Source organism: Taudactylus pleione, unplaced genomic scaffold, assembly GCF_031769625.1.
Source record: "Taudactylus pleione unplaced genomic scaffold, aTauple2 ptg000019l, whole genome shotgun sequence".
NCBI lineage: Eukaryota > Metazoa > Chordata > Amphibia > Anura > Myobatrachidae > Taudactylus > Taudactylus pleione.
In genome coordinates this window covers 26860647-26875991 of record NW_028284421.1, presented here as the reverse complement: position 1 = coordinate 26875991, position 15345 = coordinate 26860647, and the positions used below count along the sequence as shown (strand labels likewise).

At 42.9% G+C, this 15345-nt stretch overlaps 1 protein-coding gene across 4 annotated transcripts in view; it reads right to left on the bottom strand.

Moving 5' to 3' along the window:
- Positions 1-208: 208 nt before the first annotated feature.
- The window catches only part of PEAK1 (pseudopodium enriched atypical kinase 1), a 51139-nt gene continuing 36002 nt past the window's right edge, over positions 209-15345 (bottom strand). For 2 of the 4 annotated variants that reach the window (XM_088446201.1, XM_088446200.1), the window contains exons 2-5: positions 8676-11288; positions 4913-5121; positions 2942-3414; positions 209-2364 (exon numbers count right to left, since the gene is read on the bottom strand). In XM_088446201.1, coding sequence (XP_088302327.1) covers positions 1189-2364; positions 2942-3414; positions 4913-5121; positions 8676-11182 — 4365 coding nt within the window. In that variant the 5' untranslated portion in view covers positions 11183-11288 and the 3' untranslated portion in view covers positions 209-1188. Of the gene's footprint in view, positions 2365-2941; positions 3415-4912; positions 5122-8675; positions 11289-12268; positions 12286-13518; positions 13876-15345 lie in introns of those variants that run through there. The other 2 variants (XM_088446199.1, XM_088446202.1) reach the window with 2 other exon arrangements.

Below are 15345 nucleotides of genomic sequence, written 5' to 3'. Positions count from 1 at the left end.
GGAAATTATACCTTATAGCCCAGTTGTAAGTGTAGATTCACTTAAAATACATATAACTCTGTATTGACAGTGCAAAAACAACCAAGAACAGGTGTATTAGCTGTGCATCATGACCTACGTGTGGTAAATCAGTTACCCTCTGCAGAACATAAAAGTGCTAAATCTGAATAAAAAGTGTCCGTTTCAATTAACTCATTACTCAGCCAAGTTCCTCAAGAGTCAACAGCTTTATTAACACATTAACTGTAGGAACATCAGCAGTATAGATGAGAAAACAGTACCACAACAAAAACAAAAGAAAGAAAGGAGGGGTGGAAGCACAGGCCACATTCACCTGATGGCCGCCCCTGCTCACCTCCTATAACAGAGGAAGTACTGAGCATTTGGGTGCAATAGCCACCCACTCACGATTATATTAAGAATTTGAAGTGTCAAGGACACTTTTGTCTTCATATCATGTATACATAGTTATATATATGAATTATAACACTATGGGTGTGGTTCTTTATGAATACTGCATGTGTGGTTGCATATAAATATAAATATGGATTTATGGTATTAAAAGCATTCAGAATAAAATTTGATATTAATACTATTTCTGGTAATCTCTCCCTCCACAGTCTGGCAGATTGTGTGCGTATGTGTAATGTAACAGCAGTCTCTGCGCTATGTGTTAGTGCACCTCTTCAATTTGTGTATCAATAGTCTGAGGACGAGTGTAGTTGTGGGTTGTGTATGAGATGATGTCATTCTTTTAAGCTGGTTAGTAAATATGAACTTATTTTATAGCAGAGAACTATAAATGAGAAGTATGACTAAGTGTTTTATAGAACAGTAATGTAGGTTGTAAAAAGCATGATTCACTAAGAAAGTGTAAAATGTGGCAGTACAAAACCCAAGAGCTTTTTTTTTTTTCTTTTTCTTTTTTAAATATATTAATAAAAATGAAATCTGTTTGTTATTAATGTCTATACTATGTCTTTTATTTACTAAACTCTGACTTCTGCATGCCTCAGAAATAATGGGTTTGAGATAATATTTGTAGCATGTATAGATATCTGCCTGACTGTGCAGGAAGGGAGTGGTATAACACTGGACATTCAAGCTTCTTAAAACAGAGCCTTTTGGGGTATTCCCAGCTATTGCACACAGACAATGTAGGGAAAGGTTAAGGGTGGACCATGCCACTCAGTTTTGTTCCAGTAGCCGTAGAGTCTGTGCCAGTCCCTGGGCTGTGCCAAATGCCAGGTATTGACAGCACAACCAATCCTCCAGAGTTACCCCACCTTCCCTCTCGAGAGCTCGCTCTGCCAGCCTTATTAGTAGCAATGTCCTCTTCACCTGTAACCAGTTTTGTAGAGATCCAGGTCCTTGAAGTACTTCTTCTCTAGGCCCCCAAATTAAGCAGCGTAGAGCTGCCTTAGCTTGCCCCACCTGTAGCCGATCTGAAGGGCTATGCTGCAGTAGGAGTCCTGCAAGGCGGCCTAGGCCACGTGAATATGGAGAACGACGTGGCACAGCTGGTAAATCCCGAGGTCCATAATCACGTTCCTTCAAGCCTCCATCCAGGAAAGGGTTGGGTAAGTGCAACATCTCATAAATTAGAATCCCAGTCTGAAACTCATCACTTCTTCGGTACTGTGTTGCTCCCACAATCTCTGGAGCCATTCGTGATGGATCACCCAAGCCCTGTGGACGCCAGACACTTTGACTTTTCAATTTAGCTTGACTAAAGTTGGTGAGGAGAAGTCTACCAGCACATGTGGGGAATGCTCTTTGTTCAGGGTGAATTGTATCCTTGTCATGCTCATTTGGCTCATGTATGGCAGACCTACGAGAACAACTGCACCCTGACTCACCTGGCCGGCAGCTGGCAAGCAATAGGTTGTCTAGTCGAAGATCACAGTGAGTAATACCTTGTGCCTTCAAATGCTCCAATGCCCCACACAGCTGGAGCAGCAGCAAGCACACTTGTCGTTCATAAATCTCTGGCTCTCTACGATGCTGAATATCACACTCCCGTACAAAATCTGCAAGTGTCTGTCTGGGGGGCTCTCGTGTAATCACCACCACTCGACTCCTCCGTTTACCCAGTGAGCCTTGATTAGTGGATTGAGGCTGCTTTTGGTTTTTGTTTGGTACCTCATTTGCTTTAGAGGAAACCTCTACACATTCTCCTTCCTGCTCTCCCTCCTCCTCTTCTTCTGATACCGTAGGGTCCTCCCAGGGCAGCAGACGAGCAGGTACTTCGGCAAGAAATTGTCCACAGTCCTGTTGGATATTGAAATGTTCTGAAAGACCTTGTCGTACTGCCAGACAGTGGTAATATTGCTTTTGGGCCTGTTTAGACTTGCTGCGGCAGATCTGGAAAGAAAGCAGGCCACGGTCAAATGCATGAAGTAAAGTAAACCGATGGGTTTAACAGATGGGCTTGAAAATGTCCCAATACTTTAACACTGCATCCTCTAAACCAACTAAGTCACAGCATTCCCTACAAGCTATCAAAATGCAGAACAAACTGAGTCTTGTAGTTTCTAAAACCTGGAGAGCTAGAGGCCTGCTCGAAACATAGGATTAGCCTTGTTTTTCGGTATAAATGTTCTTTAAAGGCAAAATTTTAAAAATAATTTCACACAAAATGAAATATTTACTTTAGGGTGGATTAGACTTTGATTAGATAAAAGGTCTACTTACTACAGTATGTTGCAACTCTACAGCCTCCTATCCATATATAAATATTAGTGGATTTGGCTAATGCCAGATCAAAAGGCAAGAAAAACTTGGTGTAATGTTAAGCAAAACATAATATACATGTTTGTCCACAGATCCAGTGCTCTACAAACCTACAGTATACAGGAGTAGCCGTATGACATGGTAAAGAAGCATAGTTTCATTCTTTAAAAAATGGAAAAAGTGCAACTACCCAAAAGAATTGGATTACCTTCACAGCATAGAGATTGCCAGGGTCCTGTGCATATGATGCCCGGTAATACACTGCATCTCCAGCTTGGCAACATGGTTTGGGGCTTGTTAGTCGGAAGTCTGGCCAACTCTCCAGCCCAAAGCTGACTGGCTCTCTCTGCCCTGCCATGAAGATGTCCTCACAACGGGCATAGAAGCGACGCAAGGCCTCAGCCTGTAGCTCAGCAATTCTTCCCCCACCTTTGGTTCGCTCGATGGAGTCTCCTGACTCATTTCCACCAGTCTCCCAGCCATGCTCTGTATCATACGTGGGGTTGGCTAGGCTCAATGATGTCCCAGCTGCTCTTTCTGGTGTGGACTGTCGTGGTGTCAGATTCTTCTTTGGAAGGGGAGGAGGGGTTGGATGGGGTTCTGGTTCTGGTTCTTGAGGAGGGCTTCCTCCACGAGTCTGACGAGGCTGCTTGTATGGGATCATGTTTGCACGTGACTGGCCTGTGGATATAAAAGATTTATTATTCACTGTTTTCTCACATCATAAAGTAGTTCTCTCTTTTTTTTCTTACACATGCAATTTTTTTCATTATTTATCTTTGTAAACAGGATGTAGTTATCAGACCGACTCCGATGCGGAATTTAAGATAGGCGTCAAAATACAGACGCCTATCTTAATCCCGACGCCAGAATCCAGAAGGACGCCAGCCCGAACGATGTAAATCCACGGTGTCCTTAGCCGTTAGCCGTGGGGGGTGTTAGGTTTAGACACGGAGGGGGGAGACTTAGGTTGAGGATTTAGGCACTAGCGGGGAAGGTTAGGGTGCGGGGTGGGGAGGGTTAGGCTACAAGAAGTTTTTTTAATCAAGAGCATTGCCACATTTATAAATAATACATTATCAGATTATCACTTATCCCAGTACACAGAATATACTGTATAGGTACAATAAAAAACACAATCTGATGACTGGATGTGATTCTCATACAGTCTTTTGGCAAAATTTACTAAGTGGCGGTTTCTAAACCCCGGCGGTTTGGTGGCGGTTTGACAGTGGGTTCTAAACCCTGGGGGTTTGGCGGTGGTTTCTAAATGACAACCCTGTTCTATTCTATTCTAAGATTTGTTTTGACGGTGGTTTTGCAGCGGTTTTTGGCCTTAGTAAATCTGTGGATAGCAAAACCGCCACCAAACCGCCAGGGTTTACAACCCGCCGCTTAGTAAATTTTGCCCTTTGTCATTAATGTTATGCAGTTTGGTATAATCTGTCAACAATCAGATGTAGATCAGAGAATGCCAAAATGGTAGTAATGCTTTTTGCAGCATTTTAACTGTCGGCATTAGAACTTATAATTTACCATATGTTTAAAGTTATAATGCCGACACGGCTGAAATGCTGCAAATAGCATTACAACGGTGTCTGCATTCCCTGGTCGACACTATATTCTGTCTGTTGACTAATCAATTATCTCCCATGTGATGACTAAATAATCGTTGCCAGAAAAGAAAAGTTGAAAATGTGAATCCTGTCCAGAAATTGCACCCGTGTGGTTGACAGTTGGTAAATATCTGCCACTGCTTGACCTCAATTATGCTCTGCATATTTATTGTCATTTAAAACAATGTATAAATGATATTAAAGAAAGACCCCTCTTTGCCTAACTACCAGGACAGCAGGAGTCTCAAACTAGGGCCTCTCCATCATTCTCACCCCAAAGCCTTGTTAATGGTCAGTTCTCCAGCCACAGCTGACAGGAAACTTTTGAATTTCAGCTCGTCGGACTACAGCAGCTGTCCAATCAGCTGCTAGTGACACAAAAAGTGTCAAACGATTAAAAAATATTTTTAAGTATCAGTGCAAGGAATAGCTTATTGGAAAACAACTGTTTGGAAACATTAGGAATAACATATTATACATATTTATGCATCAAGGCATATCAGTGATTTGTAGGTGTTAGGCTTCAGAAAGTGCTAAATAAAGAGATGCACTGTGGCTCTCACCCAAGTTACTATAGGTGGCTCCCTCTGGGCTGCAGTCAGATGAGCAGTCGGAAGCAGTGCCAGGCTCCTCATGATTATGAACCTCCGTATCAGCAGGCGGGGGGGCACTGTCTGTCGCAGTCTGTTCACCAGGGGCACGGAGCAGTATGGGTCCAAGGGAAGGTGAGCCTTGTATAGGGATTTCATCAGGTGTACTGCGTACAGAGATGCTATATAAGATACAAATGATCAATATATTATATAAAGGATCAAAAACATATGTACAACTGACTGAGATGTGTTTGCTCTCCCAGCATCAGCAAGAGAAAGACAATATAAGACTGAATCAATGTAAGAAGTAGAAAAGGAAATAAACAATTAAGTGGTGAACAGAAAGTAGGATACAGAGAGAAGGGAGAATGTAGATAAACTAGTGAATAAACAAAAAAGAGAAATGGAGAAAATGTTGTTTAAAAAGAGAAAGCAGCCACTGTCTCACCGAATCCTGCTGCTGACACAGTTCCCCATTCTCTGATATGGTCACCTCCGATTCAGTCTGACCTAACCTGTGTTTACCTGTGAGGGAGTGTCACCAGACACCCTCCCCTGTGACAGCTCAGCACTGACACACACTACTCCCACCCCCCTACCTAGTGCTGATAACAAACTGAGGGAGGAGAAAGGGTATTCACCCTCCTTTGCAGACACACTCCCTGCAGTCATACCAGGCCAGGGAAGCAATGTGTGAGGCAAAGGATCGGTGTGAAAGACAAAGAAAAATAGTTCAGTGATAGAACTACTGAGAATAATTACAGTGAATACAAATAAAAAACAAGAAAGAAAATAATAGTAGTAGAGGTACACCGAACCGAGAGAATGGAACTTAGCACAGAAACAGAAGAAGGAAGAGGAAGGAGAGGTTACATTGTAGGAAGTGTGACAGAATACAGATAGTTATATGGATGAGTTGAGTATGGGATGCCAGCGCTCAGGATCACGATGCCAGCATCCCAACTGGGTCACAATCCTGACAGAAGGAAGTAAGTATACTACCTTTCCCCCGGAGCCGAAATCTAACCTTCTCCCCTGCCCGTAGCCTAGCCCTAACCCCACTCAGCCGGGATAATAACTACATCCCATATGTATAATATATAAATGTCAATATGCCTCATGCAATATAGATAAAATGATAGCACGGACATGTAAGACTCATATCTCTCACACTGTACACTTAAGGTACAGCTATAGGATATACCCGTGTACAGGAGATTCTATTTTACTAATGTTATTGTCATTTGAGGTGTGTCCCATCTTTTACCCTCATGTCATAGTCAGAGGTTTGCTGATGGAAATGCTTGATGCTCTAGTAACATAATAATAAATTATTTTCCTGCACAAACCTGGAGCTAAAGCCAAGTGTAGAATGTAGTGTAGTGCTGGCCATACACTTAGAGATTATCTGTCATATCAGGCAGATCAATGATCATTCCAGCCGATTAGCTTTCAGTGGGGGCGATTCAGTGCAGCGGGAACTGAATAACGCCGGGTGGGAGGGATTGGAGCTATTCAATTCACCGCAATGTTTACTCCGACGGGAATCAAGTCAGAGAATGCTGGTTCTCGTGACTTAAACTGGATGTTTAGTCACAAGACTAATGCCGGTTCTTAACCTGGGTGTTTAGTCACCAGAACTGGCATTCTCCAACTAAAGTGCCAGCCGCGAAGCTGTTAATGCCGCGCTAAGCTGGAAAACAGCCTCGCAGCTGGCACTGTAGTCGGATTTCTCCTGAGGGTGCAAGGAGAAATCATTAGTCGGGCTAAACAGCGTGCTGAATTTAATAGCTCCCGGAGCGCCCTCCCGGCGATATTCAATTCCCAATTAATTGAATTGCCCTCAATGTATGGGCATAGCGGATAATCTGGCAAACGCTCAAAACCAGCAAACAATGGGCTTTATCTTTTCATTTGATTTTCAAGCATGTTTGATCTTCCAGACCACTGTTAAGCACATATATAGTTTTATCTTACCAGTGTACTGTAAAATCATGAAGCTAAAACTCTCAATGTATGTAGTCAGATCTTTTGTATAGTATGGCCAGTTTATCACATTTATATAGAAAAATATCCAACAGTTACCAGGAATATGTCTCACAACTGTTGTATGAAGACTATAAAATCCACCTGGTTACCAAGCTAGGGTCAGTGTTCTTGCTGAGCCAATGAGAGGAAGCCGGACTATAGGGGAGATGTGTCAAACCTTAGAGAGAGAGGAAATGGAAAGATGCCCACAGCAACCAGCCAGCCTGTAATTGTCATTCATTTTATAGACTGTGCTAGATACAACTTCTAGACTTCATCGCTCTCTAAGGTTTAATACATCTCCCCCTATATCAGAGAAGGGGGAGGGGTAAAACAAGCACTTTGGAAAATCTACTTTTGTGGTTCAACTCCTGATCAGAGACCGAGACATTCGTTCTGTAGCTCCCTGGACCAGCAGACAAGACATGTTTACTGGTGATTTTCTGGTTTTAAACGTGATAATACAAGATATATATATATATATATATATATATATATATATATACACACACACATTTTTAAAGATGAACAATATATCTTTCAATTCAAAACAAATAACATGTATTCTTGATGCTTCAAACCAAACATACAGTGGCTTGTTTAGGAAATTGCTGTTGTATACAGTAGCTATGCCTCCGCACTGACAAATAGGCATTTGCTGGATTTGGTGTTTGGTTAATGTTTTGTAATGAGCCTGATTCTAGTTCAAAATAATCCTTGGTAGTAAAAGGTAGGATTCCACTAATTTCTATAGGTGACTGAAAGCCTAAAGGGTTATCCACCTTCACTCATAGGGGTATATTTACTGAAGTGTGGGGTTTTAGAAGTGGAATTGTTGCCCATAGTAACCAATCAGAATCTACTTATCATTTATCTAGCAGCATCTAGAAGATAATATCCAGAAATCCGATTGATTGCTATGGTCAAAAACTTCACTTCTAAAAAAAACAGCACTTTGGTAAATACACCCCAATACCTCATAGATAGAGTCTTCCTACATTTAGCACATTTGTTACATGAAGCCGATAGCCTGGGCTTGAGCTGGCAGGAAAATAAACACAATTCTCTGTGCAAGCAGACTCTCAGATTTACTGTATGAAACAAATCACTATTTGCTAAATATATAGTAGGGTATTTTGATTAAAGAGATGTTATGCAAAAGTGGAGTAATTAACCTCTTATAATCATCGCACAGGAGTCACAGTGACAAGTACCTATTATAGATTTCCCAGCTCTTTAAGACACTGGCCTATTGCATTTGTATGAACAAAGAACATTTGCCTAATAATTTACACTAATGGATACATCTTACTAGATATTACTCAAACTTTTACAGGCAACTTGATCAAAAATTATAACTGTTTTCCATTTTTTTAGTTAAATAAAATTTTTATTTTTAAATGGTATTTCTTTACTTATTTACAAATGACATGGCTGTTAGGCTATCCTAATGTTACATTTTAAATGGTGTGTAATGTGCATAATGAGGACCAATATACAAAGTGTACATTGCCAAATAGCAAAAAACTAAAGGTCCCATTGCACATAAATGTAGTTAGGGTGCATTTTATTTCCTAGGAGTATTGATACATTTCAAACCTCACCTGTCATTTTCACAGTGTGTTGCTTTTCTTGTACTGTATTTTAGAATACATTTTATTTTTCAAATTCACTGTAGCACGTTTTACTAGCAGCAGCACTTTACCTGCTAGACCTGGTCTCAGTGCCCATGCTGTCCTGTGGACTGATTGCTGCTCGCTCTTCTTCTGATCGATACACAAACACAATAGATGGCTTCTCCCCAGGCTCTGCTCGACTTTCACTGAACCAGTGGTGTCGTTGTACTGGTGGCGGTGGAAGCATGTGAATAACAGTGCCATCAAGCCCGACTAGTTTGCCCTCCTCTCCTCTGTCCTCACAGCCCCCTTGACCACTTCCCTCTTTCTTCCTCCTGAAAAAACTTTTGAAAGATATCCAACGGCGTGGCTTGCCATCTGCTGGCCGTCGTGGCTGTGTTGCAGAGTCGATTGGTAAAGGACGGTTAGTTCCCACTGGTTTTCCACGAGTTGCAAAATGTTTGTGCAACATGCTGGCATGATAGGGTGAAGAAGTGGAACGTGGAGGTGGGAAGGGTGGAAGAGGTTCTGTAGTGGCTGACACAGTTGGACTATCATCACTGGAAAGTGCAGGAGATGTTTTGTTCAAACTAATGGTCCCAAAAGTTTGACTCTGGGAGGAAAACAGAGTTTTCGGCCTTCCCAATGAACATGCAGGGAGTTCTGGATCTGATTGGGTCTCTGGTGGACGATGTTCATCACTGCTCCCAGACTCAGGAGTCAAAGCCTCTGGTGGAGAGCGAGGTGGTTGGATGGATGCCACAATCTGTGAAAGGACACGATTGGCACTCTCTCGAGGACAACCACTTGTCTCTGGAGACACCCCAACACCAGATTCCTCTTTTTTTTGTGGTCTTGCAGGAGTTTCTATTTCTTCATATGTGTTACTAGCTACACTTCCAGTCTGATGTTTTTCCTTGTCCGGAGGGGGTGGAAAGACTCCACCAGCACCTACAAAACTTCTGTAAATAGCCAAATTATCATAAGCGCTAGGATTGATGAGGATGGGCACTTTGTCAGCACTTTTGCAACTGTGGGCATATTCTGGTTCATCATGAATGATAATAGGAAAAGGTGGCATTCCTGCATTGTTGTAACTGTTGAATTTGATCTCAGATAGATTGGGGGAGCGGACAGGTACAGTATGGGCACTCAGACCTGTAGTAGGAGAAGTTGGAGCAGACTTATAACAGTTTCGTTTAGGAGCTTCTACTGGTCCGGTTTTTGCAAGTTTCTGTCGAGGGCTAGTGCTTGAAGTCCAAACCTCTTGGTAGCGTGTAGAGCTGGACTTTTTAAGTCTAGCGCTCAGACGGGAAGGGCATTCTCCAGCCATAGCGGCGGAGACATCAACTACAGTGTATGGCTTACACACTGGTTGCTCCAAACTGACCACACGATATGGCTTTGCCTGAGCCATACCCATATCTTGAATAAAGTCTTGTTTTGTTTCATCTGGCTCCACTGGTGCTTCATTCTCGGTGACTACACTGCCATTGCAAAAGAGTCCACCAGAGGAGGAAGATGAGGAAGATGAGGTGGAAGACGATGGAGGGCATGACAAAGAATCAACCATTGATGTATCAGGGGAAGGTAAGACAATGTTCCTTTCAACCTCTCCTACCACATCACAGCCATTTAGGATCTCATCATAGCTATCATCATAGTCCACCGCACATACTCTCTGCAATGACTTTTGGCGTAATGGCACTGTGTTCCACTTTTCTCGTCTCCCTAGTCTTCCCGGCACTGGAGATAGGCTGCCACCTTGCAGATTGGCAAATCGTGGTTGTCCCCTCATGCGAATCTCCATGGCCAAGAGTTCCTCATCACTCTCTTCCCAGCTCTCCCGCTCCCCTCTCTCTTCTTCATCTTCTTCACCCCAGCTTTCATCACCACTGGAGAATTCTGGGTAGCAAAAGCGCCCGCCATCCATTCCAATGACTGCACCCTCTTCCCCACTTAGTGCTACTCTTCGAACACCTTTTTTTGGTGCAACACCTTCATGACAACCTCCAGACAGACAGCTGGCAGATGGCTTTCTCTCTAAAGAGCGTCGATAGCATTGGTTAATCCGACATAGAAAGTTTTCTCGAGCTGTTCCTTCTAAGGGAGGCATAGGATCACTTGGGCCCCCCAAGCCTGCTATCTCCTTCAAAACCTCTGTGAGCCCACTGCTACCCACATGATTGTTATTAGTGACTCTCTGTTCTGATCTCGTGTTGTTGTTTGCCCGATCATCATTACATATGACAGTTGAGGCTTGGGTTCGGGTGTTTTGAGTGGGCAGTGGTGACCTAGCTTGACCTTGCAATGGATGGCCCACTGCTCCATCCATTGCCATCATGGTGGGCTTCACAGCAATTGTGGGTTTCTTGGCTACAGGTGGTCTGAATCCTGTGGTGGCACGTGGTCGTTGGTTGGCGCTGACTTTGGTATGATGTGCTCGGTAGGGAGGAGGTGGCGGAGGGGGTGGAGGGGGTTGACAAGAATTGCCTCTGCCAAGAGCTGCCAATTGGTGCTGTCCTTTGGGCTGAAAACAGTTCTTGCACTCTCCTGGTTTCCAGACATGCTCTGTAAATGAGCCGCAAGCCGACATGATGACAGGTACTGCAAAGCATGGCACCAGGGCACAAAGTGGAAACCAGTCAGAAAGTCATAGAGCAGAATGCAGTAATAACTGGTGAAATAACCGTTTCATATACCTGAGGAGAAAAATATGCTATTAATATTGAGAAACACAAGTTACGTAAACAAGCAATTTATTCATTGTTTTATCTAAGCATGTCATCAATTTCACTCTGCTAAACATGGTTAGAATTTTTATAATCTTATGGCTTTAAATAATGCTTTAAGATATTATCACCAACAAAAAAATAAATCTGTCATACTTATTCCATATAGTCAAGGGTATGAAAGCTCTAAGTGAAATACTAGCTTGTCCAAATGTCTCATAAACACATTTCTATGCAATGACAAATATGTACACGCAAAAGCCACAACTGCTGTAACACCTCTAACACATTGCTGCATTAAAGCAATTGTATACGCATATACAACACCATCACAATGAAGAGTGTGCCTCCATTACACAACTGCTGAAGTTGACAATTTGTACCATGTATGCTGTGCCAAACTCCCCCTCAAACTATGCTCTGCCAGCCTAATTGTTTCATAGAAAATGTATGTATATATAGAAGACTGCAGTGCCAAACACCCCCTCACTGGCTGTCAATTGAATGGAGAACAAGCTTGTACTATCATACGACAGTGCCAGTCCTTTTACACACACACAGCTAGCTGCTTTAGCACTATTATTGCACTGGTGCAGCGCTGCTATTTTTTTCCCAGCTGTCCTTGGATATAATACAGGCTGAGAATTTCTACTGCTTTATATTTATAAGCATAAGTGGCTATGTGTATTTCCCAGTATGACTGACAACATTCTTCCCTTGGTGTGACTGATAAACTTTAATAATATTTCTTTAACCTTCGAAAACATCACTTGTCCAATTTTAACCAAACAATTCCCATTCACTTCCTGTCTGTATAACTATTTTTGTCTGACCTCACAACTAACTACTATTCCCATCTTAAAATTCCACTAACATCTCCAGAATCTTTCTTCCAGTATACGCAGCGTTTCTGCTTCCAACTTTGCAGAATTCCTTAATAATCCACTGACCTCTCAGCACCCTTTCTAGGGCCCAACAGCCTCATCTGCAGTTAGTATTTGCAATATTAGCTGTTCTCTACTACCAGTTTCCGCTCAGTGAGGAAGGAAGACATTAAGGGTCTGGACACTGGAAATACCCCCCCCATCACCTCAACGTCCTGCCTCTGAATCACACATGGGTGTGAGAGGGAAACCTCCCCTACCAGAGTACTGCAGACCATCTCTCTATTAACTCTTCTTTGGTAAAGCAGTGCTCTACTGACAATGCTCACATTCATGTCACAGATGAGACACTGGCATACATATATGTTACGGTCATCATCTCACAAATATAATACAGTAGCGTTCTACAACAACTTATTCCTTAATGTTAGTGAGACAACTTGCCATAGATCATGGGCGTATTCATTTAAGTCTACCTGGCACACAGATGGAATACATTGTCATATACAAGTCTTGTTTGTGCAAGCAAGATGCAGTCTTGGTGTGTACTTCAGCACATATGTGCATGTGCAGCAAGAGGTTCCAAGTTTGACAAAGCAGAGCATGTGCCTGTGACAGTAGGCAGACTGTGTGTCTGTATAGACATGTGACAGCACAGTGTATATGTGTATGTAGTGTACATATGTGCATATAGGTCCATGTTCCCTGCCTCCTGGGCCTGGGAAGAGTTACAGGAATGCTCGGTATGTCTGGGGGGGTCAGTCTGGGAGCAGGGAAAGTATGTGCTATTTACAGGACAATATGGGGGAGGAGGCTCACCACCCAGTCAAAGACCCATAGAGCATCACTGTTAAATTCTACCCAAACCAGACTTTGAGAGTGCCTCTCCATTAACCCTGCAATTACCAATGACTGACGACCCTCTCTACAAATTCCTATCAGAACAGTTCTTCATTAACCCCACATCCTGCCACTGACCAACAGAGCATTCCACAAATATTGCTAAGATTGAGGCAGAACTACAGATGAGAACCCTTTGTGCTCTAATGCTGTAAGAATAGCAGGTTACCACTAACAACACACCAACGAGTATCACATCATACACATACAGGACGCTGCTTCATCAATGTCCTTTAACAAAACCTCCCAAGCAAGGATATGCAGGTAATTACTTCATTAAGCCTCCTATGCGAGCAAACTGAAAAGCACCCATCCACTGCCAGAGAGCTTACGAGTGTCTATTCTATGTAACACATTCTGTTCCTGCACATCCATCCCATAGATTCACATAAAACCACAGCAATTCCAGCACTCACCAGAACAGACGTTTAGCTGATCTGTCCCTGCTGAGCAAAGATGGTCACACTGCGCTGATCAGCTGAATATGTATGTGACAGAGAGGGGCATGTATGAGACAAAACTGTGTGTGTATGTGTCAGAGCAATCTGTGGCTGAAGCCTATAGAGCTCAGTATGTTAGAGCTGTCAGGTTTTGACATATCTGTGCATTAGCTTGACAGCATTGTGTTACAGATGCATGTACACATTTAATACAGAACAGTGTCAGTGTGCTGTATGTTGCAAGCTATGATGTGCGTGTCAGTATTATCCTGTGTGCATTGGTGCCTGATCTGTGTGTGTATGCTGCTGGCCTGTGCTGTGTGTGTGTGTCTCTCTGCGTGTGTGTGTGTCACTGCCAGTGTGTCTGACTCTCTAATCTCCTTCTCCCCCTGCAGGGAATGTTGAGAGCAGCAAGCAAATCATTTCCTGAAAGAGGAAGGCACACATCTCCTTTTCACTCTCACACACAGGCGTCCTCTGCATAAACTCACACACATTGGTGCTCAATTGTATGTATTATGCTGACAAGCAAACAGCAGCATCATTGTATATATGTTATAATGAGAAAAAATACACACAAAGAAAGCAACAACAAAAAAATGATGCATAAAATGCAGTACAAACACAAAACCTAATGTATTGTACATGTGTGCAATTTCAGGTGAGATGTACACCAATAACGCATGATGGCTATAATTTAGACGCCTGTCATTTAACCCTCGCCGGGATTAAGTAGTCTAGAAGCCGGCGGTCGGCATTCTGTCCGCCGGCTTCATAAATGTATAACGGATATGGGCAGGGTCACTAAATCCAAGGAGCCAAGAAGCGAATTTCTGCAGGCGCTAGACTATTAGGAGCCTAAATGAATGCACACCTTCCAGGTTCATTTGAAGACCTTGCTAGCCCCTAGATTACGCACATTGGCTTCTGAACTGTTATTTTGTCCAACCCTGTGTAAAGGCCCCCATACATCTGCGACGGATCGTCGTGATGTAGCGATCCTGCAACCGGGCACAGCAGGATCGCTGCAATCCAACATATTGGATTTCACAGATATGCCCGTCACGATAAAAAAATGATCGTGATTGGCAGATCGGTGAAATTTAACATGTAGAATTTCACCGATCCTGCGACGGATCGCGGAACATTGATGGTCGCCGGTCGGCATTTCTGACCAGCGTTTCCGATCCCATTGTGATGATCCGTCGCAGATGTATGGAGGCCTTTAGACTTTGAATATAGGGTGTATAGCCCTATGGCCAGCAATAATAGGTGTTTTCTCAGAAAGGCTTTGCCCTAAACATTAAGGTGTGAGTGCCAGCGATTCATTGCACCACGCAAAGCATACTAGTTCTTAGAACAACGATAAGAGAAGAAGAAAATTAATAAATGCTTTGTTCTGTGGATAATTTTCCAAAGATCAATATTTTTACAGGTATTTTTGTTGTTTTACATCTTTTACTCTATTTTTACAGTTAATTTTTCTATGTATTTTCTCTTATTATGTGGAACTGAAATCACAATTCTAGCCAGGTCATGCATGGGATAAATTCCAGCAGTAATAGGTATTTTATCCATACAATAAAGAAAACTCACAGTCATTGCTGCATGTTGTTAAATAGGCCTCTGTGGGCCTGATTCAGCAAGGAACGCACGCTAGCAAACGCACGCACCCAGCCTCTGCGAGAATATGCTAATCAATGCATACGCACGGAGATCGCAGCACAAGAAGCAGACTCCCAGCAAAACATAAAGCCACCCACCCATGCCGTGATTGACAGCGTAAACATCGGGAACATCGAG